The sequence below is a fragment of the Tamandua tetradactyla genome, chromosome 16 (genome assembly GCF_023851605.1).
Source record: "Tamandua tetradactyla isolate mTamTet1 chromosome 16, mTamTet1.pri, whole genome shotgun sequence".
Classification (NCBI taxonomy): Eukaryota; Metazoa; Chordata; class Mammalia; order Pilosa; family Myrmecophagidae; genus Tamandua; species Tamandua tetradactyla.
In genome coordinates, this window is record NC_135342.1 from 21,728,148 (window position 1) to 21,750,727 (window position 22,580).

The 22,580-nt window shown below is 51.4% G+C and overlaps 1 protein-coding gene across 6 annotated transcripts in view; it reads right to left on the bottom strand.

Moving 5' to 3' along the window:
• GRIK5 (glutamate ionotropic receptor kainate type subunit 5) overlaps positions 1 to 22,580 on the bottom strand; it is a 57,287-nt gene that overhangs the window by 13,166 nt on the left and 21,541 nt on the right. For 5 of the 6 annotated variants that reach the window (XM_077131657.1, XM_077131656.1, XM_077131655.1 and 2 more), the window contains 4 exons: positions 18,704 to 18,907; positions 4,648 to 4,764; positions 4,283 to 4,392; positions 3,650 to 3,823 (listed from right to left, as the gene is read on the bottom strand). In XM_077131657.1, coding sequence (XP_076987772.1) covers positions 3,650 to 3,823; positions 4,283 to 4,392; positions 4,648 to 4,764; positions 18,704 to 18,907 — 605 coding nt within the window. The remainder of the gene's footprint in view (positions 1 to 3,649; positions 3,824 to 4,282; positions 4,393 to 4,647; positions 4,765 to 18,703; positions 18,908 to 22,580) is intronic. The other variant, XM_077131654.1, reaches the window with a different exon arrangement.

Sequence of the window (22,580 nt, forward strand, 5' to 3'; positions counted from 1 at the left end):
ATTTTATTGATTTGTTTAAAATTATGTGTGTAGGTGGCTTATACCATTCTTGAAAAGAAAGTGAGCTCTAAAGATCCCTGGCATGAAGTGAGAGGTACCATTTGAGGCTTACAAGGGCAAAAGGAATCCAAAGAAAATTAGACAGATGATCCAAAGAGGTGGGAGGAAACCAAAAAGACACAGTACCCTAGAAGTAAGGAGTTTCTAGAAGGAAGAGAAGCCAGGAATTGGATTTATCAATATGGAGGGGCTGGGTGGGCATGGTGGGGGCAGCCAACTTGGTGGCTATTTCCAAGGCTGAGTTTTCTTCCAGGAGAGTGAGGAAGAACGTTTGTGACGGAGTGGAAGACACTGGCAAAGAGGTGGCTGAGGGGCCTACCTGGAGATGGAAGCAGACAGGGTTCAGAGACTAGGGATGGGGCCAGAGCGGAACCTTGGAAACCTTGATTTCAGAGGCAGAGCTGTCTCCGCCAAGGATGGCAAGACCTTGGAAGTGGCTGCAGGAGGCCATGGCCTGGGTGGACACTGGAGGTGATGGCCTGGGAGGCAGGCTGTGGCCGGGCTGCTGCTGTGCCTGTGGCAGCCAAGTCCCCTAGGAAGATGGCACCAACCCCTACCCTTACCCACCTTGGAAAGAAGCCCCATGAGGGCGGGGATATGGCCTGCTGAACTGTCATGCTTGGATCACATTTGGGGATTAAGAAACATTGAAAGAGTGAATATGTGGGAGGATTTGGAGTGGAGAAGAGAGTGAGCCAGTAGCCAAAGGCTCCAACGAGTAAGGGAATGTGACCCGGCCTTCTTGGAATACAGCAATAAAACAGGACAGAGCATGTCTGGGTGGGTGGATGGTCCTTGAAGACACAGGGCCCTTGTGTAGAAAGGATGGTCTGAGCAGAAGTTACTGGTCACCCACTTGACCTGGGGACTTTGCTGGATTTGTCAAGGCAGGTCTCTTTGGTACCCTCTCTGCACCCTCTCCACACACTGAGCTCTTCCTTGCCTCAAGCCTCTACTACTGTTTGGAATCTCCTCCCCTCTCCTTACTTGTTAGGACTCAACTTGGGTGTCACCTTTTCTGCCCATTTCCCATTCTCATTGTGGTAGTTAGATTCAGTTGTCAACTTGGCCAGGTGAAGGCACCTAGTTCTGTTGCTGTGGACATGAGCCAATGGTACGTGAACCTCATCTGTTGCTGATTACATCTGCAGTCAGCTAGGAGGCGTTCCTGCTGCAATGAACGATGTTTGACTTAATTGGCTGGTGCTTAAATGAGAGACCGTAAGGTAGCACAGCCCAAGCAGCTCAGCATACCTCATCTCAGCACTCGCAGCTCAGCCCAGGCCTTTGGAGATGTAGAAAGAAATCACCCCGGGGAAAGCTGTTGGAACCCAGAGGCCTGCAGAGAAAGCCAGTAGAGATTGTCCTGTGCTTTCCCACGTAAGAAAGAACCTCAGATGAAAGTTAGCTGCCTTTCCTCTGAAGAACTAATGAAATAAATCCCCTTTTATTAAAAGCCAATCCATTTCTGGTGTGTTGCATTCTGGCAGCTAGCAAACTAGAACATTTATTATTGTCATTTCAATTACACATACTGGGGACAGTCATTTTACCTGCATCTGATACCTCACTGTATTACAAATATTAATAAATTTCATTTGGGGTATGTGATAGTCAGAATAACGACCCCCCAAAGATGTCCAGTCCTAATCCCTAGAACTTGGGAGTATGTTTCCCTACATGGCAGATGTAATTGAGTTAAGGACTTTAAGATGGGGAGATGGCCCCTGGGTGGGCCCAATGTCATCACAAGGGTCCTTATAAGCAGATGAAGGATGTGAGGGTCAGGAGGAGACTTGAAGAAACTACAGACACTGGCTTTGATGCTACACTTTGACTCTGGCCCAGCCCTGACTTGAGTTGAAGATTCAGGAAGGGAGTCAACAGTCAAGAAATGAAGGAAGCTTCTAGAAGCTGGATAAGGCAAGGAAAAAGATTCTCCCCTGGGGCCTTCAGAAGGAAAGCTGAAGGTTTGATTTTCATCTAGTGAGAGCCCCATTTCAGACTTCTGATCTCCAGAACCCTATAATAATAAAGTTGAGTTGTCGTAAGCCACTAAGTTTGTGGTAACTTGTTAACAGCAGCAATAGGAGACTAATGTAGGGTAGTAGATTTGAAATGACACAAATTCCAAGATGTTAAAAACAAAAAATCAGGACTCAAAGCCATGGACTAAGTGAATTGCAAACAACTTCCATCTGGCAGTAAACTGCATTCCGTTGGGAAAGAGAAAAATCTGCCACCTATTAAGGCTAGCTCTGAATTAAACAAATTTTGAATGAGAACAACTTTGGGACATATTCTTCGAAGGAAACTTAAGATTCCTGTATTTATTTATCTGTTTACTTATTTATTCTCAGCTCCTCTGCCCTCTTGAAGGCAGGGATGGGGCTGGTTTTCTTCACCCAGTGCCTGGTACATGGCGGGGCTCAATAAATAATCTTATGGTTGGCTGTTTGGTGCATGGGTTCTGAGGGGTAGGAGGTGAGAGGGAGCATTCCTTAAGAAGGCCAACCAACCGGGATTGCCACTGAACATCACCAGGCCTCGGGAGCAGGGCCTTGCGCAACGCCAAGGGCTGGATGGGTCCATGGCATGGCAGGGGGATGGGGAGAGCCTCGGCTCTGGTCCAGCCCTGACTCAAGCTGAGTGCAGGCTCCTGGGCAAATCACTCCCTCTCTCTGGGTCTCAGTCTTTCAGTCCATAAGCAAGGAGAATATACCCAGTCCTGGGCATTCTCCTGGGCTTACTGTGGCTCTAATGAGGGACAGGCTGGGAGAAGGGCTATGCGAACTACAAATCAGGCCTGGCTGCTATTAGATAGGCAGGGGTAGCAAATACAGAAGTTTCCGGAGGCCAAGCCAGAAATGTCAGTGGAAGAAGTGGGTGAGAGGGATTGGGAGGGTCGAGGCCACAGGGCCCAGCTCAGTTCAGGCGTCAGGAGTCAGCCCGGAACGCAGGCGCAGTGCTATCAGGTCTTCCGAACTTTCAAGAAGAGCGAGGAATGTGGATTTGTGAGTGAAGGGGCCTGATTTTTTAATGTTGGCAACTAATTAAAAAGTTTTCAGAATGGTGGGCCAAGCTGACACCACAGTCATCAGATGCCCTCTGACATACGGCTTCTCGGGGTTGTCTCAGGGGTAAATAGGATTCTGGGTCCTCTGAGGGAGCTGACCCCTGTCTGGGCCAGCCTTGGCCTCTGCACGGCGAAGGCTGTCCCTACTCGAGGACTCCCAGGGCAATGTCACGAGACAGCAACAGCCCTGCTGACCCCACTGGCACAATTAGAACCCCTTGCGCTGGCAGGAGGCCATCCAGATCACAGAGCACTCTTACTTCCCTAACATCACTGACTCCTTCCAACCCTGAAACATGGGTGTGGCTGTCCCCATCCTGCCTTACCCAAGGTCACTCACCGACCTGGCTCGTGAGTGGCCAGGCTGGGCCTCGGTTCCCCCATCCCATCCCTTGTCACAGCTCGCACGGTGAGGACAGGAGCCCGCCCAGGAGCCTGCAGCAGCCCCCCACCCCGTCCTCAGAACGGTGGCCCCCGGCGCCTGGCGGGATGGCGGACAGAAGGCTGACTTACCAGACTCCGCTGACACAGCGCGTGGACAGGGCCCTGGGCATGATCTCCGAGCCCTGCTGCATGAAACCCCCCACAGGGAACCAGAGGCTGTTGCCCAGCGTGTACTGGTTCTCCAGGAGGTGGGGGCGCGCGCGTAGGCAGGGGTGCGGGTTATACCACTCGTAGGGACTCAGCCTGTGGGGAGACAGGAGGCGGATGGAGGGGGTCAAGGTGGAAAAGGGAGGAACAAGGAGACCAGACAGAGGAAATGGGGGAGAGGCAGAAAAAGGGAAAGGACAAACAGGGAGACAGATACACACACACAGAAGAGGTAAAAAGAACAAAAATAAAAACACATGGAGAGAGGCAGAGAGAGACACACACACATACAGAGATAGAGAGAAACAAAGGGAAAGAGGGAAGGAACGGGAAGGGCGAGGCTCAGAGAGAGGACCACAGAGCAGAAGCCACCAGGGGGAGAGAGTGAGGTCCAGAGACAGAGCAAGAAGGAAGGATGGGGGTGGGGAATCCAAGGCCCCAATATGGAGGCGGGGGAAAATGGGGTCAGAAGCGAGAGGTTACAGGTTAGTGAGGGGCTCCCTGGCCCACGGCCTCCGGCCCCCTCCTTTCTGGGCAGCCAGGCAGGGGACTCACCTGGCAGCCAGGAATAAGACACAGCTAACAGCCAGGTAGGCAAGAAGCATGAAGAGCCACACGGCTGGGGAGAAGGGGTCCAGGAAGGAGAAGTAACCTGGCTTGCGGCCCTGTGGGGAGCGGGAGTGAAACCCCACAAGCAGCTGAGGCAGGCATGGGGGACCTCCCTTGACCTGACCTGAGCCTCATCCCAGCCCCAGCCCCCCAGGGTCCCAGGCCCCTGACCCGCCTTCTGAGGCAAACTCAGCAGTCTAGACACAGCCCTTGGGAGCCCAGGAATCCGCCCCCCACTTTCCCAAGCCCCTGTGCCCAGCCCCCGCCTCCAGGCTAGGCCAGCAGCCCTGCGGATTCCAGGGAGGCCATACCATGTGCACTCGGTACAGGATGCTGATCCCCAGGGTCATGAAAGGCTTGGAGAAGTCGATGACCTTCTCCCGCTCGGCTGTGATGGTGAACGCAGCCACGGCCAGGTCCGCCTTCTGCTGAGGGAAGCGGGCGGGAGACAGAGGTCGGGGCCGGGGAGAGAGAGTCGGGCAGTTAGAGAGGAACGCACAGAGGGACAGAGGTGGAGAGAGATCAGAAGCTGAGGGAGAGGTAAGAAAAAGAGACGAGGAGGAGAACAGAAGGAGCCGGGAGCCGGGCTGTCCTCCAGGGCGCCTCACTCTGTCAAGTTCATGGCGAAGGCCCAGTTCTGATGAGGACGTGCCCCTGCTTTATAAGACGCCCTCACGAGCCCCTAGGGCCCTGCCCACCCCACGGCCTCTTACAGAGAACCCAAGTTTGGAGTCAGATGCCTGGACACTGACCCTCTCTGGGCCTTGGCTCCCTCTTCTGTTTTAATAATTAGGGACAGATAATGTTCATTAAGCACCTCCTGTGTGCTGGGCTCCACGTCCCACAGCACTTTATAGGGATCGTCTCTTGTACTCCTTCCATCAGCTCTGGGAGGGCTACCACATCCCTGCTACGTAATGGGGAAACTGAGTCTCAGGGAGGCAAAGGACCAAAAAGGCAGTTGAGGCAGGCATGGGGCACCATAAGGCAGTGTATCTACCTCACGTGGTCGGGGCCTGTCACATGCCTCGCCTGGGACCACCATGCAGCTTGGTGGCAGATGAGGTGGGGGAGCCCTCTGCAGAGGGCGCTGGTCCCGGAGTGGGGGCAGGGGCGCCTGGGGTCCAGGACTGGAGGGTGGGAGGTTACAGAGAAGGGTTTGGATTCAGGCCTGGTCAGCACATCCAGAATCCCTTATGGAATGTTCTTTCTGTTCCAAAAGGGCCTCCCCAGTCGGCTCTGGTCCAAGTGGACATTAGCCAGTCCTTATCTGTGAGCTGGACACAAGACTGGAAAAAAACTGGGACTTGGCACTGCCTCTCCCTGCCCCCAGACACACACACACACACACACACACACACAAACACACACTGTGTGAGCACCGTAGAGTCATTTCAACACCACCACGGGCATATGCACGCCATGGCCACACCCACACCCACACCCACACACGCATGCCAAGACACAGGCACACCCCATCCACGTGGATGCAGGCCGACATCCACGACATCTGTATATGTGTGGATGGAGCCCCGGGGCACACGTTCACACCACATTTGCAATAACAGACATGGCGGATGGGCAGGGTGGGGTGCCAGGAGGGGTCCAGTGCCAAGAGAACGGTGCCCTGGTTTCCACACCCTGCTCTGTCCCAAGCTTACTGGTGACCTCAGGCCTCCGTCTGCTCATCTGTAAGATGAGGGCATTGGGCATGATCTCTCACACAGCTCGGGGTTCCTGACGTTGGGAGCCAGCTCTCGGAACTCCCCTTCTGAACACACTAACTCCAACCCCTGGGCATCAACTAGGCCCCAACATCAGGGGCTAGGGGTGGAGGTGACCCCTAAACCCAAACGAAAGCTGGACTCCTCTAGGGCTGAAATAAAAGGGCCAAGGTCCTGGATCACTGGCCCAGGAGAACACACACTCACCTGAAGGGGCAGTGACTGAAAACACACAAGGTAGTACAGGCCCAGACAGGTGGGGAGAGAGGGCACAGAACCCAGACAGAACCCAGAGTGCAGGGAGAGGGTGGATACCCAGATGTAACCAAGGGTGGGGGAAAAAGAGGGCACAGACCCGACTTAACCTGCAGGGCGGTGGGGGTGGGGAGAGGGGAGAGGACACAGAGTCCCAGCAGTTCGCTGGCCAGTGTAGAGATGATCCAGGGCTGGATCTACTCATTCCAGGGCCAGGGAGAGAGGGCACAAGGCCAAAAGAGAACCCATGGTCAGGAGGAGATGACATGGTCCCAGAGCACAGCACTGCGGGAAGAAGAGGCAGACAGCAGGCATGAATGACACAGGAGGCCAGACACAGCCCAAAGTCAGGGAGAGACCACACAGACCCAAATAAAATCCAAGGAGGAGAGAGAACACAGGCCCAAAAGATAGGGGATTGCTGAGAGAGAAGGCACAGCCCCAAAGCCTCACCCCACACCAGCAACATGTGGCAAGGGCCCAAAACATGGCTGGATTCTTGAGAATATCCTCGGGAATTACTGGTGTTGAGAGGAAGGAATCGTTTCCCCTTTGTTGTGCGCCTGCCACTTTTATGACTAATGTGTGGCTACCTTAGAAATAATTCAGACTCATACAGAATCCTAAGGATGCCCAGAAGCTCTTCCTGATAAGGACCTCCCCAGTCACCCAATCCCCCATTTCAGAGAGGAGGGAGCAGTGGCCTTTCAGATGGAGCTGGAAGGGCCCTGGCAGCTACAGACCATGGGCCGGGCTCCCAGGAGGGAACAGGTCAGACCCCACGTGCTCCCTAAAGCTTGGTGGGCTCCCCTGTTCCTTCCCCAGCCGTCCTGGAATCCGTCTGTTCCTCTCCTCTCCACCACCAGGTCCAGGCACCCAGGCCTCTCTCCTGGCAATTGTGTTATCATCCTCACTGGCCTTCCGGCTTCCATTCTCCCCCTGCCACACCTCCTCCAAATCCGTCATCAAATATAAGCCAAAGCGATGTGCCCTCATTCAAAACCCGTAAGTGACTTCCCACTGCACCAGAGAGCATAGTGGCCAGAGAGCCCTACGTGACCTGAGACTCCCCCACTCGCACCTCCTCCTTGTTCACTCCTGCCTCATCTCCTGCCCCCTCCCCTGGTGAATCCAGCCAGATGGCCTTCCTTTTGCTCTTTAACACTTGGGCTCATTCCCCACCTGAGGGCCTTTGCACCTGCTCTTCCCCCTCCTCCTCACCATTCCAGGCTTAGCTCATGGTTGGCCTCCTCAGAGAGGCCTTCTCCAAAGCAGCCCCAGGCCCTCCACCGATCCCAGGGCCCTCTCATTTGTTTTATATCCTTCTTGGCACTACTAGAAATTCGCTTGCCTGTTATGTGCTTAGTTACCACTGTCTTCCCCTACTAAACCCCAAGCCCTTTATCTATTGGATCAGGGGTGCACCCCGGAGCCTGTACAGGCCCCAACGACACTGTGTGGACGCATAAAGCTGTGACTGATCAGTCACCACCTCCAGCGGTTCCCAGCGCCCAGGGTTCCGACCAAGACCAGCCTCAGTGAATGACATCCACGGCTGCCTCCACCTCTCCACCTCGCAGCCCGTGGCTCCCTAGGGCATTCCTGGGGCTGCCTGGTGCATGCCATTCCCTTCAACTGAGGCGTCCCCCCACCCCACTCTGCAGAACTGGAAGAAACTGGGTCCCATCCTCCCACTCAGGGCGTGCTGGCAGCGCCCTCCTCTGGGCTGCTTTCCTTGGATCTTTCCCCAATCCTGGACATCTCTTCATCTCAGCCCCTGGCTTGATTTGGAAAATGATCTGGTCCCCAGCCCAGGGCGAGTTCAGAGCAGGATCTGCTGGATCCGGCGTCTTCTCCTCCCCTGCTGACAGCCCTCCTCCCCTTCCCTGGTGCTGCATCTCCCACAGGCCCAGATGAGGCATTTTGGCAGCACTTGCTCAGGGCAGCCACCTTTCAGGGGCTTCACCCAGAAGCTGGTTAAGCCCCAGAGCCACCCCATGCAGGGGAACCATCCTTCTCACCAGGTACACCTGGGGAAACTGAGGCACAGAGCAGGTTAGTACCTTGCTCTAGTCAACCCCAGGCTTTAAGCCCAAGCAGACTAGTTCCAAAGTCTGTTTCTTAACTTCGTGCTCCCTGGGAAGGTTTTCCCTGCCTGTTGCCCACACCTGGTGGGGCGAGAGGTGTCTGAGGCCAGGCCCAGGCCTAGGACTCACCCCTGGGTCCCCAGGCTCTCTCAACATGGGCCTGGTGCACCACAGGGCATTCAGGTAATGAGTGTATCCCTGAACCTCCAGTTAACATGAGACACGCTCAGCCTCCACCCTCTGCCCCAATCCTGCTTTGCACCACGTCCTCCCATCATCATCCCAGTCCTAAACTTGGGCATCATCCTTGACAATCCCCCTCGCTCACTCCTCCTTACTACATCCATCTCCAAGCCCTCCTGGTTCTGCCCCACTCCCACCCCCCCACCCAACATCTCTGGAATCATTTGCCGCTCTCTGTCTCTCAGCCCCAGCCCTGTCACCCTTCTCTCAGGGCTGGGGAGCCTGTCTCTGTCTTCCAGTCCAATCAGCCCAGCAGTCGGGGGGAACACAGTGAAATGCAAATTTGGTAATACTTCTCCCCTGCTTAAGCCCTGCCAGGCCTTCGCAAAGTTCTTAAACTTTCACCCCAATTTCTCACCTGGCCACCACGAGGTCCCACCCCTTCTGACCCTCTCTACCTCGACTGCCTCCCCGAACCCCCATCTTGCCCTCTATGCCCACATCCCAGCCCAAATGCCCCTTCCTGCTCGACAAATACTTTCAAGTTCACACGACAGGCCGAGCAGAATTCTAGCTTTGGGGATACAGCAACGAATAGGACGCGTCAAGAAGTGACAAGTGACATGACACAAAATGAAGCAGGGCAACAAGAGAAAGGGTGATGGAAAACAGGATGGTGCATCCACACCCCCTCCAAGGTCTTCTTATTTGAGTACAAACGTGAATGAAGTGAAAGGTGCGATGAGCGCCTGGAGGTGCCTGGGGAGATAAAGTGCCAGACTGAGGTCCCTGTAGTGGGGAGGGGTCTGGCAGGGTCTGGGGTGGTTGGAGCAGAGTGAGCAGAGTGCCTACCTCATTTCTGCTCCACCTGCTGCTTCCTGCCAGGCTCTGCAGACAGGGGGCGCCAGAGGGGCCTGCCAGACTGCAGGAGGGACCGGGCTCTATTTGTCCCTGCCTTCTCTCAGCCCCTTGCCGGGCTCTGCACTCTCTGCAGCAGCACCTCTTGCCCACAGCAGGACACCAGCTTGCAGCTCCCCAACATTGGAGAGCCGGTCTCTTTATCTCCTTTTAGGGAAACCAGCCGGCAGGCGCCCCCTTCTCAGGCACCCCCTCCTTAGTTTCAACTCCTCTAAGTTTCCAATAATTTCAGTTCTTCCCTTTGTTCCTTCAGAACTAGGGATGTAGCTACTTCCTGCTTGTTACCTCTAAGAGGAAAGGGTAGACTAAAATCAAGCAAACCAAGGTGCCTCCTTTTGTAAATAAAGTTTTATTAGAACACAAAGTCTGTTTGCTTACTATTATCCTTGGATGCTTTCTCAGCCAACAGCAGAGTTGAGAGTTGTGATGATATGTCTCAAGGCAGAAAACACTTACTATTCTTGTCCTTTAAGGCAGGCTGATTCCTCCCTTGGCGTTTTCCTTGTACCCTTCCAGTCCCTGATTAACACCTCTATAGCTGGTCAGCAATTCTCTCCATTCAAATCCCTGGTGTGGCTTGTCTCCCAGTAGGAGCCCGAGTTATCAGAAATGACAACAGTTCCTGATGGGAGCTCAGGCCACACAGTTACTCACTGTGCCATGGGCAGTTGGTCAGTCTCTACCAGGGCCCAGTAAACAGCCAGGGGCCATTTCTCAAAAGGAGAATAGCTATCAGCAGGTTTGCTCCAAAACCCTGGAGGTCCATGCTGAGTCGCCTATGGGTGCTGCCCGAGGGTCCGCACAGCAGCCCTGTTTGCCAGCAACAAGCACTTGGTCAGTCATTGTGTCTGCTGGGCCAGAAGGTCCAGGTGGCAGGTTGGCTTACTGCAAAGCCTCCTTGTGCCCTGGACCTGACTCAAAGCAAAAAGCCTCCTAAGTGGTTTGGAAAAAGGATTGAAGCGGCACACTCAAATGTGGTATACGTTGCCTTCAAAATCCAAGAAGCTCACCAGATGTCACCAATGCCAGCTAAACAGGGCCCCCTCCCCTGAGGTCTGCATTTCTGCTGTATTAGGGCCCTTCCTCTGCGTGTCTAAGTTTTAATAATTGCAGCCTCTTTCCATTGTCCCCTTAGCCCAGGGTAGTAGCTGCTTCCCACAGTTCTTATCTCTAGGACAGCTTAGTTTCATATTTATCCTTGCGGTTAGCTGGTCAACAGCTTTACATTTAGTTAACAATTCTTGATTTGAATTCTCTCTGTTCAAATGACTGATACGGGTCTCTTCAAGTAACTCGTATTGTTTCTGTCTCCCAACTGGACACTGATTGACTGGCATCAGCAAGGGGTTCCTCTTTGACCCCCTTTCTCCAGAGTGCTGCCCCTTTCTGCTCATCAGATCCAACTGGAATAACGTCAGTGCATTAGCCCATGTTGTGCTGTGCAGACTGTCTAGACGGTCACATTCTCTGTGACCTACGCTATGGCCGAAAACCAGAATCGATATTGGAAGGTGGTCCCTAGAAACAGGAGTGGAGATCAAAAGCATTGGCCAGGTCAGTAGCTCACACTGGTGCCAGGGGCTGTGCTGATTTGCTTCCATAAAGATCTTTCATGAGGGAAGGCAGCTGCAACAGGCTCACCACCTGATTATGTTGACGATAATCCCCAGTCATTCTCCAGGACCCATCTGCCTTTTGCACAGGCCAAACAGGCGAGTTGAATGGAAGCTGGAGAACTATTCCTGGTTCCTTCAAATCTTTAATGGTGACCCTGACCTCTACAATTCCCCCAAAAGATGTAGAACCTCTTTGAATTACTATCCTAAGAAAGACAGGGAGTTCTGGCGGCTTTCACTTGGCTCTTTCTACCACGATCACCCTCATGCTACAGGTCAGTGAGCCAAGGTGGGAAGAGCAACCTGCCACACACACCTACTCCAATCCTGCAATCAGGGACCAGGAAACGCAGGGTGGGTCTGTGAACCTGCCAGGACCATTCTGAGTTGGACTCAGGCTAAGACTCGCTCTAAGTTGAACACACAAAGCCCCACTGCGGTCCACCAAAGCAGGAAGAAGAGAACTGACCAGCCAGCTGTCAAAATGACAGGAGCTGCCTAAATATCTAAAAGCCAATCAAAACACTGAGTGCCGAGCAGGCGCTCTGTAGAAACTGGTACAATCTTTCTGGACAGCAATTCAACAAGAGCCATCAAAGGACCTTCCTCTTTCACCCAGTCATTTTATTCAGAGCATCAATCCTAAGAAAATAAGTCACAATGCAGGCAAAGCCTTTCTATAAAGATGTTTGTTTATGTTTGTTTATAATAACGAAACAAACACTATTTTTAAAACCCTGGAAACAACAAAATATAAAAACGGTTAAGTAAATTACATGACATCCATCATATGTTAAGAATGTTTGCCTCTCTTTGTAGTCATATTTTTAAAAAAATTTAAAAACTAATAAAAAAATTTTTTTTTAAATTACAGGACATCCACGTGGCAGAGTAATATGCAGCCATATCACATTCTATTTAGGTTACAACGATAAGATGTTACTTTTGGCCTTTTAGATTGGCAAAGATTTTTTTTTAAAGATTGATTAACACTCATTGTTGGCTGGAGTGTAGAGAACTTGACATCTTGTGCACTTTTGGTGGAAATAATAAATTGGGAGGCCTTTTTGAATGGCCATTTGGCAGGATATACTTAACAAGAAATTCTTACCCTCTGACCCAGCACTTCCAGTTCTTGGAATTTACTCTTCAGAAACACTTTCACAAATCCACAGGCCAGGTTTATGGGAAATGCCTATGCTAGCAAAAAAAAAAAAAAAAGACTGGCAACCACCCAAATATCCACCAATAGGGGATGAGTTGAATAACTTATGCTTCAGCCACACAATGATATACGCGCGTCTCCACTTGGATTTCAAATCGGCACCTCAAACAATCCATATCCAGAGATAACTCTTGTTTCCTAAGCTGCTCCTTCCACGTCCTCCCCAAGGTGGAAACCTGCCTCACCTTCCATCCAGCTGCTCCGGCCAAGTCCCTACAGTCATCCTGGACCCTTCCCCCCTCCCCCCTCCCGATCCAGTGGCTCCCCTGACAGCTATCACTCACGCTCAAGCCAAGCCCCTTCAATTTTTTCTCAATAGAGCAGCGAGAGCAACCGTTTTTACGTGACTTAAAAATGAGATCAAAACACATTCCCCGGGCAGGCGACGGTGGCTCAGCAGGCTAGAATTCTCGCCTGCCATGCCAGAGGACCTGGGTTCGATTCCTGGTGCCTGCTCATGTAAAAAAAAAAAAAAAAAAAAAAAAACACATTCCCCTGCTTAAATCCTTCCAGTGGCTTCACAACATCCTATAAAAATCAAACCCAAACTCCTTATCAGTGATGCAAGGCCCTACGTGTGCTCTGGGCCTGCCTTTCAGACCTCCCCACCTCCCCACTGCCTCCCACTTTGCCCCCGCCCTCGCCCCCTGGCTGTTCTTTGAACAAAACAAGCTCTTGTCCAGCCCCAGGCTTCATGCTGATGGACCCTCAACCTGGAAAACGCTCTTCCCCTGGGGCCATCTGTTCATCCCTTTAAGTGTTTGCTGAGAGCCTGCTGTGGGCACAGGGCAGGGAACTAAACACACTCGCTCTCTGCCCTCAGGAAGCTCGTTTCTAGTGAGGCTTCCCCAGGCTGTCTTCCTCCCTCGTTTGGGTCTCTTCTCCAGGGCTGGCCACCTTCTCTAAGGCAGCATCCCCCGGGCAGGCACTTTCTGTCCCCTTCCCCTGCTTTATTTCTTCCCACAACATGACATTATATTACTACATGCCTGTCAGCTCCCCCTACAAGTATATCAGCTCCTGAGGGCAGGGAGCAAGTCTGTTCTTTCTCACTTGTGTGAGAACAGAGCCCAGCACATAGTAGGTGCTCGCCAAATGCTGACTAAATCAATGATTAACTCAGGGTAGCTGTTTACAAAATAAGGTAGATCTCTATGTACTAACAAGGAAAGAAGGCCAAGATGTAAGGGAAGCAAGCACACTGCACAACAGTATATATAACAGGAGACCATTTTTGCAAAAATAAAGTAATAAAATTAATATATAATTTTATTTTATATGTAATTTTATATGTAATATAAATACATATGTATTAGTCAATTGATAGGAAAGGAGTCGGGGGAATTTGCCTACATGCATGTGAGTGGTTACCTCTGAGGTGTAAGACTGTAGGGGAAGTTTCTGTCCACTGGTAAAACTATCTGTTGGAATCTGGGTCACTTGGTATTACATATACAATGAGAGAAAATAAAGGGATCACTTTTAAAATGCTTATGAAAATACTAATGGCACTCAGAAATACTTAGCATTTTTCCACAGTCACACATTTTTGTACAAAACAGCATTATGATCGGTACACAAACTGTTTTATTACCAGCAATACAATATAACTGCCAGCACAGTATTTAAATATCAGGATTCAAAACTCTATATACGAAACAACAAATTTTATGTCATATTGCCACAATAAAATAAATAACTCTATTACAAAATGAGATGAGTTTTTTTTTAAGCAGAAAAGATGTATCCTGCAGCGACATTCCCTTTCTTCTCTGCACCTGTGTGTCTCACAATGAGTAAAAATGTGAGCACTTTTAGAAGTGGGAAACAAATAATGTGTGTCGCTTTCCAATACCAACCTAGGCAACCCCGGGAGACAGGGCTGGGTTGGGGCTGCAACCAGGACAGTGGAGAGCAGCCACTCTGCGCAGCTAAAGAAAGACTGTGCTGGTGTGTGTGCGTGTGTGTGTGCGTGTGAGTGTGCATATGCGTGTGGCTTCCATTCAGAATGAGATAATTGGGAGAGAAATTTCTACAAAACCCTTGACAGCTCCTATCATCTGTTCAATGCTAATGTATCAGGCCCTGTGCTGAGGACACGGCGTTAAGGACAAGGTTCCTGTCCGAGGGTGAGGACACCCCAGGCGAGGTGGGTGGGCATCGCCTTGCCAGTACCTGTGTCCTAGGCACACTGTGCTAATCAACTCTATCCCTCTAAGCCAGGGGTCACGACTGCCCATTTTAGGGGACACTGAGACTCAGGGATCAGCCACCTGCCTCGCTTAGGAGCAAGTCCACGCTGAACCAGGGGCAATCGACGGCAAAGTGCAGGCTTGTGACAGTGCCTCTACCCTGCCTTGCCTGAGATGGCCCAAGGTGGCCACCAGCAGGGCCACCGCCATGCAGGCAGGGCTCTGAGCCCTTAACAAACGTCCGCCCATTTCATCCCTACAAAAGCTCCAGGAGGGAGGCAATATCATCCCCTTTCCCAGAGGGGAATCTGAGGTTCAGAGCGAGGAAGTCACTTGCCAGGGACCACGTGGGAATGTGGGGGTCCCAAGGTGGCATGGCCTGGCTCCTCGCCAGCACGCTGCTGTGGTGGATGCTGGGTGGGGCCACCCAGATCCTCCTTCTGGACCGGGGCACGGTCCCCAGCTGTGAAGTGTGTTGGTGGCCGATGGCTCTTGGCTCTCTTGGTGGAAGAAAGCCCCCTCGTAAAGTCCTGAGGGTCAGAGTGGGTATGAAGGCCTGGCCTCCTACCTCAGCGGGATTACCCGGATAGGTCTCCCAGCTCCAGAGCTCCCCAGAGAATGCAACTCAACTCCCAACTCTACCTAAGCTTTTACCGTAACACAGGTGTTTTCTGAGGGCACCCCCGGCACAACTGCCTCCAAAGCTCCATCTCAGAGATCTTTCCTGGGAACACAACCTAAAACACCTGGCCTGCCCCTGGGGGCCAGACCGGAGAGCATGGATTTTATCCTGCAGGCCTGGGGAGCCATGGCTAAAGCATGTAGGTGACAGGTCAGATGTACATCTTCGAGAGCCTGCTGGAGGACAAACTGGAGTGGGGAGAGACTGGAGGCTGGTCAGAGAAGGTGGGGCCTGAGTTTCTACTCGTGATGGCAGGGAGGAAAAGGTCGATTCCAGCCATGGCCACTGGATGGAATAAAGAGACTATAATAGAGACTGGCTGGCAAGGCCCGTGCCTGGCCCAGGGGTGCCTTGAGGATGCTGGTGCCCGGGCTGGCTTCCATCTGGAAGTGACTCACCAGCTTCGGGGCCAGCCTACTGGGGCGCCAGCCCTGGTTCTGCCCTTCACTGGCAGTGTGAGCTGGACGTGACACCCAGGAGTCTACTCTGTCCATCTGAGAACATGGGACTGATATAGTCCCTCCCTCAGAGGGTGGCCAAGAGGAATCAAGGAGTTCGCACGAGTTTATAAAGCTTGGACGAGGGCCTCGCGCAAAGAGCGAGGACTGGAGAAACATGAGTGAGGTTATCCTGACTGCTCCTGGCTGCTTGAGGAAGAAGCCCCATGGGCCCTGGAGAGGTCAAGGGCCTTGGGTTAGAAATGACCAGCTGCAGCCCTGCATGTTGGGGGCCAGTTCCTTCATCGCTGAGCCCAAGAGCTTTCATCGGGGGTGGGGGTGGGGGCTCTGAAAAACTGAGGGGCACTAACAGAAATTAAATACCACTTGAAAAGTTCCTGGCTTCAGGTGTGAATTCAGCAAGTAATCACTGCTGCTGCTGCGGGGATGGGGCTGACACTCCCCGTGAAGACCAGCACGCTCAGACCCTGGCACAGCCCACAGAAAGCTCTGGCTCACTAGACCATAACTGATGTGTGCACCCAGCCCACTCCTCCTCCAGTGTTCTTATCATAAATGTCACAGCCAGCGTCCAGCTGCCCAGGCCGGAAATGGGGAGCAACATCTGTGTCCTCTCTCCTGCCTCCCCACCACTCCCAGACGGTCACTGGGCCTGGCACACTCCAGCCCTTCCCCTGGTCTCCAGCTCTGCTGTCTGCCAGCTGTCCCCTTACTCCTCTGTTGTCCACCCCGCCACTATGGCTGCCCCCGGCCAAGGCTTGTGCCTCACTCAAACCAGCTCCAAACCTTCCGGATTATCCCCAGGACCTCCTGCTGAGGTCTAAACTCTAATCTGGCTCAGAAAGAACAAGAGCCAAGCCTGGCTCCGTCACCAATAGATCCCTAGGGCTGAGCTCAGGGCCTTGTATACAGCAGGTGTCCAAGAAATACTGGATGGACGGAAAATGAATGAATGAATGAATGAATGCATGTATGTGCTGGCCAGACCTAAAGACACAATGACAATAACAGTAACAGAAGTACTGCATCCAGCACTGACGACCCGCCAGGCACGGCCCAAGACCATCACAGGGACTCACTCGCCACCTGCTCGCACCTACTCTGGGCTACTGGCTGTGACGGCCCCAGTACTAGAGCTGAAGAAACTAAGTTACAGGGAGGGGAAGTGACTTGACCAAGATCACACAGCTAGCTCACAGCACAGCCACGACTCAGACAGAAACCAGGCAGGACCCTCGCACAGCACCAACGACTGAACCTCCCAGCCACTGTGCAGTTCCCCTCCCCATGGAGCAGCCCCCAAGGCACAGTACAGTGGGGAGGGGGTGTCAAGATCCTCACCCAAGGTCCCTCAGCTGCAAGTGAGGACTGTTCTACATGGTCCGCTTCTGCGCCTGAATAAACTGGCTTCCCATTCACAGGGACTTCGATTAGGGGTTTGTCCCAGGGAGCTTGCTCATTTCCAGGGGCCCTGAAAGAAAACTTCTGAGCCTCTGTGACCAAGAACCTTGCTGTGGAAACACAGGTCATGTGGTGGAATATTGCCATTTGGTTGGCCACCGGCGCCAGCTCTAGGACTCCTCCCTCCTGTCTCATCAGGTGCCTCTTCAGGCCTCAGGTCCTTAAAACCCACCCCAGGGCAGAAGCTTCCAAGGCAGCTGGAAGCCTTCTGGGGTCGCACCTCAGGGCCTGACAGTGGGGTGAAGTTAGGGAGACAGAGCAGCCAGGGCTCAGGGGAACCCCTGCCTCCACCTCCACCACGGCAGCTTTGCTTTTGTCCAGGGTTTTGAGGGAGACTTCAATTGGGAAAAAAAAAGATTATGCTGTTAAAATAATTTTTGAAAATCAGGGCCCTAAGGGATAAATGTCCTTGTCAGGCTAAGTGACTTTCTTGTGTCTACCCTGGTGACAGTCAGGACCTCGGAAGCAGTGGATTCTGGGATGGGGGAGACAAGAGAGTGAGGCTCTCCTGTGCACCTGGCCAAGTCAAGTCCAACCTCAATGGATTAGCCATTCCTGGCCACTGTTCCCTGCTCCATGCTTGTTCCATGAGTGTCTCCTGCGGCGCTGTCCTGCCTCTGGGGCATTTTTCCACATGGCTTTTCCTGCCTGAATCCTAAGAACTGCGTTTCGGACCCCCACGCTCTGAGCAGCAATGCACTACTTGTCCCATTTTCTGTAACCCTCACTATGGACCTGTAAGGTATTACCATTCCTGTCTTCTGGAAGGGAAAACTGAGGTTCAGAAGACAGATTACTCACCTAAGGGTTCAAACCCTCCACACCCTCCCATGAACTCGCGCCTGCCCCCTCCCAGGCCCCTGCCTCCCATGCTTTCTCGTTACCCAAATCCTGACCATGATCAGGATGCTGCTGGTTCTCAGTGTACCCCAGGCTCCCTTACCCCGCATGCCTTTGCAAATGCAGCTTCCTCTGCTGGAATGCATTCACCTCCCACCATGCCCCCTCCTCCTTGCTGACTGCTTTGCACACTCAGGCAAGCAGGTCAGGTGGTTCCTCTTCTGGGAAGCCCTCCCAGGATGTCCCAGCTGGGTCAGGAGCTTCCTCTGGGCCCCTGCTTTGCGTTTTCCCCTTCACAGTTCAGCTCATTAGGGGTTGTGATGCTTTTCTGCACCCTAAGGAGACTCTGAGCTCTCAGAGGAGGGTCCAGGTCAGTTGTACCTACTGCTGCATCCTGAGTCCAAAATGGCACAAGGCACACAGTAGGTGTGCAACCAACCCCCACTGGATGTCTGAATATGTGAGCACCAGGAGGCCATCCCAGCGGGTTCTGGGCAGAGAGCATGAACAAGGCATGGTCCCAGGTCTCCTAGCTCTTGCCCTGCCCTTCGTCACCTCAGACTTTCACCCAATTTCCACTCCAGAGCATGCACTAATGGCCAGGCACTGGGCCAAGGAGGTACAAGGAGCCCTCAAGAACGCACTTCTCTTGTGTCGTGTGCCAGTTTGATTCTGAGGCTGCCTGTCCAGTCTGAAACCCCTTCCCCAGCCCCAGCCCAGCCGTACCCGGTTGATGAGCTCGCCGACCATGCCCGTCCAGGAGCCATTGGGCTCGGGTGCCCCGTACAGCCCGTCCTCCACCAGCCGCAGGCGGTAGCGGAAACGCAGCAGCTCTGCCAGCTCCCGCAGCATGTCCACGCAGAAGCCCTCGAAGCGCTCGTTCCCCGACAGGGCCTGGAAGTTGGGCCGGCGCATGACATACGGGTTCTCCTGGGGTGGGGGGAGAGAACAGGGGTCAGAGGCTGGGCATCGGAGGGTCCCGGACTGGGCAGTTGACCCGGAGACCCCTGTCAGAGAGGGCATGAATGGCAGATTCGTTACACACTCCTCAGTTACAAACTCGAGTTGGGAACAGAGCCGAGGGCCAGGGGAAAGGCACATGCTCCCTGCCAGCCACTAAGAGATCACAGAGTGCCGTAATCTCTACCAGCCAACTCGATGGCCATTCTTGCAAAGCTCAAATGTCTACCAGGGAGGTGGTTAATTTAAGAGAGAATCAGTCTAGATGGAGACTGAGCCAAATTGGAGCAGATGTCTTCAAATTTTTTTACTATGACCCATAGTAAGAAAAACATTTTACATTGCAACTCAAGTCTATCTCTCTTACACACACGTGTGTGCATGCATAGGCAACATATCTAGAATTAGTTACACAAAACAGTCCACACACTTAGTGACTACAGGCAACACACTTTGCTCTTTTCTATTCTGTTCCCCTTCATTTTGCATGTGGCTGGTAGTGACCCATCAAACTGACTTCATGATGCACCAAGGGGTCAAGGCCTGCCACTTGACGCTGAAGACAGTGTCCCCCACCACGATTTAGCTCCAGCTAAAGATCACCATGGGGGAGTGAACCTGGGATGCCAGATGGGCCAATATTAAGAGAACCTGGAAACAGATTGTTTTGTAAAATCTCCTAATGACGAAAGTTAGCAAGTAATTCAAATCCCACTACCGATTTATTTTATTTTATTTTTAATGCTTTGTAAGACAAATACACCCTGCCAGTTTGCAACCTCTGGTCAGGGGCTGATGTGCCCTGTTGATGCTTATTTCTAAGCACATTTCACGGACCCCATCCTGCCAAGTAAATGCAATAGCAGAGACAGCAGTTCAAAGTGCTACTAAGAAGAGGTTTATGAAGATGATGGTAATAAAAGGGAAACTTAACTTCATACAGTTGTTGTCCAAATGGTTGTTGGTACAGTGTTACTTTTGACGTCTGAACAAAAGAACTTAGGAAACAGCCTTCCAGAAGCCTGGAGAGAAGAGCTTTAGCAAAGATAACCACAGTAGTCATTGTATGTTGAGTGTCAGACCCTGCCCTGGGTCTGCTCTTCCGTATCACCTTCCTCCTCATCGTGGCTTTACTCGGGAGATGTTTTTAAACGTATTTGGCAAACATGGAAACTGAGGTCTCTGCGACCTCTCATTCATTCAACAAATAATTTTCTGAGCTCTGTGGTGGACTGGGTCACAGCAGCTTGCAGCTCCTCCCATCAAGGAGTGGAGTCGGTTCTCCCAACCCTTGGATCTGATCAGCTTTCATGACTTGCTTTGGCCCGTAGAATGTGGCGGAAAGGATACCAGGTGAATTCCAGCGCCTAGGCCTTAGAAGCCAATTCTGCTCTTGTCTGCTGGGAACTCTGTGAGAGAACCACAAGGAAGGAGGCCCAGGCTAGTTCACCGGAGGAAGAGTGAACCGAGGTGCTGGCCAAGGGCCAGCACTAATGTCCATTTTAGGCCTTCTAGCCCAGCCCAGTGGCCTGCTGAATGCCAGAAGAGACCAGCAGAACTGCTCAGTCAACCCACAGAATCATGAGAGATAATACCTCCTATTGTTTGCAGCCTCTAGGTTTTGGTATGATTTACTACATAGCAATAGATATAGAATCTCCAATTAGGAGGCCAGGACCTCTGATAGGCCCTGGACTTCAGGACCCCACAGAATCCCAGTTTACAGCCAAGGGGTTGGAGGAAAGTCAGTGCTTCTCTCTCTCTCTCTCTCTCTACTGAGCTGCCTTTCCAAATCTAAAACTGTGGAACTGGGAGCAAGAATGTGAGATGATACTAATAATAGCGGCAGCAGCTAGTGTTTCTTGTGGGCTTGCTGTGTGACAGCTATTCTGTCAGTGTGGGCGGTCGGTATTATTACCTCTGTTTTCAAGATGAGGACACTGAAGTCCAGAGTAGTAAGTGGCTGAGATGGACAAGTCTGTCTGACTCCAAAGCTCAGCTTTTAAGCCCAGGGCTAGACTGGACAGATCAGAAATTGGGCATGAGAGAGGTGAGAAACAGAGCCAGTGACCCAGGTCGGGTATCAAATCTGGAGAAGCAGAAATCAAGAAACCTTGGGACGAATATCCAGTGTTACAGCTGGAAGGCTCTCATACCAGCTCTAACACTGGTACAATTTACAGAGGAGGAAGCAGAGGCTAAGTGAGGTAAAGGTGACTTGCCCAAGACCACATGGCTGGAGCAAGGAAAGGAGGCAGGACAGAGATGGGATTCAAAATCCAGATGCTGTACACTCCAAAGTCCTTGTTCTTTCCTCCATGCCAAGCTGTTCCCCAAATTCAGGACTGAAGAGCTTGGGTTACACATTTGGGTTGTAAGTCCAGAATCAGGACCCAAGCTGATGGGACCAGAAACAGAGTCTGGGGTCTGTGAACAGAACTCAAGACCAGAAAACAACGGTTTAGGACTCAATGAAAACCAAAAATGGTCAGAACTTAAGGGTCCTTAGAGAGCCTCTAACACAGGATTTTCAGACCTCTGTCAGGAAAATCTTATGTGGAAGTCCAACAGAGCAGTCTGCTAGGTCCAATTCTAAGGATTCATCCTACAGATGACTGTGCACCTACATGCAAAAATGCAGGTCCAAGAGAACCAAGCATGGCTTAGAGCAGGAACAGAGATAGGAAATAACCTAATTTTGGACAAATTATAAAGATTACCAATGTCATAAAAGAATCCCATGCAACTACTAAAATAACAAGGTCTCTAAAAAGAAACAAGTACAGAACGTGTTCAATATGCCATTCTTTGTTAAAGAAAAAGCGGAGATATGCTTACATGTGCACAGATATTTCTGGAAGCCTGTTGGCCTCTGGGGAAAGGAAATGGAGGCCCAAGGAAGGGAGGAGACTGACTTTTCAGTGCTTACCTCTTTGAGCTCTTTTAAGTAGGTTTGGATTAAACTCTGTCCCTCCACAAATGTAATGAATTAAGAAAACACTGAAGTTATGAGAACATATATGGACAAAGAGTTAAGAAGCATTACAGCAATCCTTAAGAAGAACAAGACTGAAGGACTTATTCCCCCAGATCTTAACATCTAACTTCAAGCTATGGTATTAAAGATATTGTGGTATTAAAGCAAGGACAGACAAACAAGTAACAGAATGGAGAGTCTGGCAAACCCCACATATATGGATACTTAATTTATGACAAAGGTGAGACGGCAGTGAATGGAGCAAAGAATGATCATTTAAATAAATGGTGCTGTTTATTTAAATATCCATATGGAAAAAAAAGTGTATTCCGACCCCCCACCATGCATGATACAGAAAAATCAATTTCAGGTAGATTCCAAGTCTTGATGTAAAAGGCAAAATAATTAAGTTTTTTGAAAACAAATAAGAGATTCTCTTCATGACCCTAGGGGAAAGCAGAGAATTCTTAAATTCTGAAAGAATTAACCATAAAGGAAAAAGAATGGAAAAATTGGACATTACTAAAACTAAAAATCAAATCTTCTCATCCAAAAATGCCATTGAGAGTGAAAGGGCAAGCCACAAAGTAGAAGAAGATATTTGCAATTCTTACATCTAAAAAAGGACTTGCACTAGAATTTATAAATAACTTGTACAAATCAGTA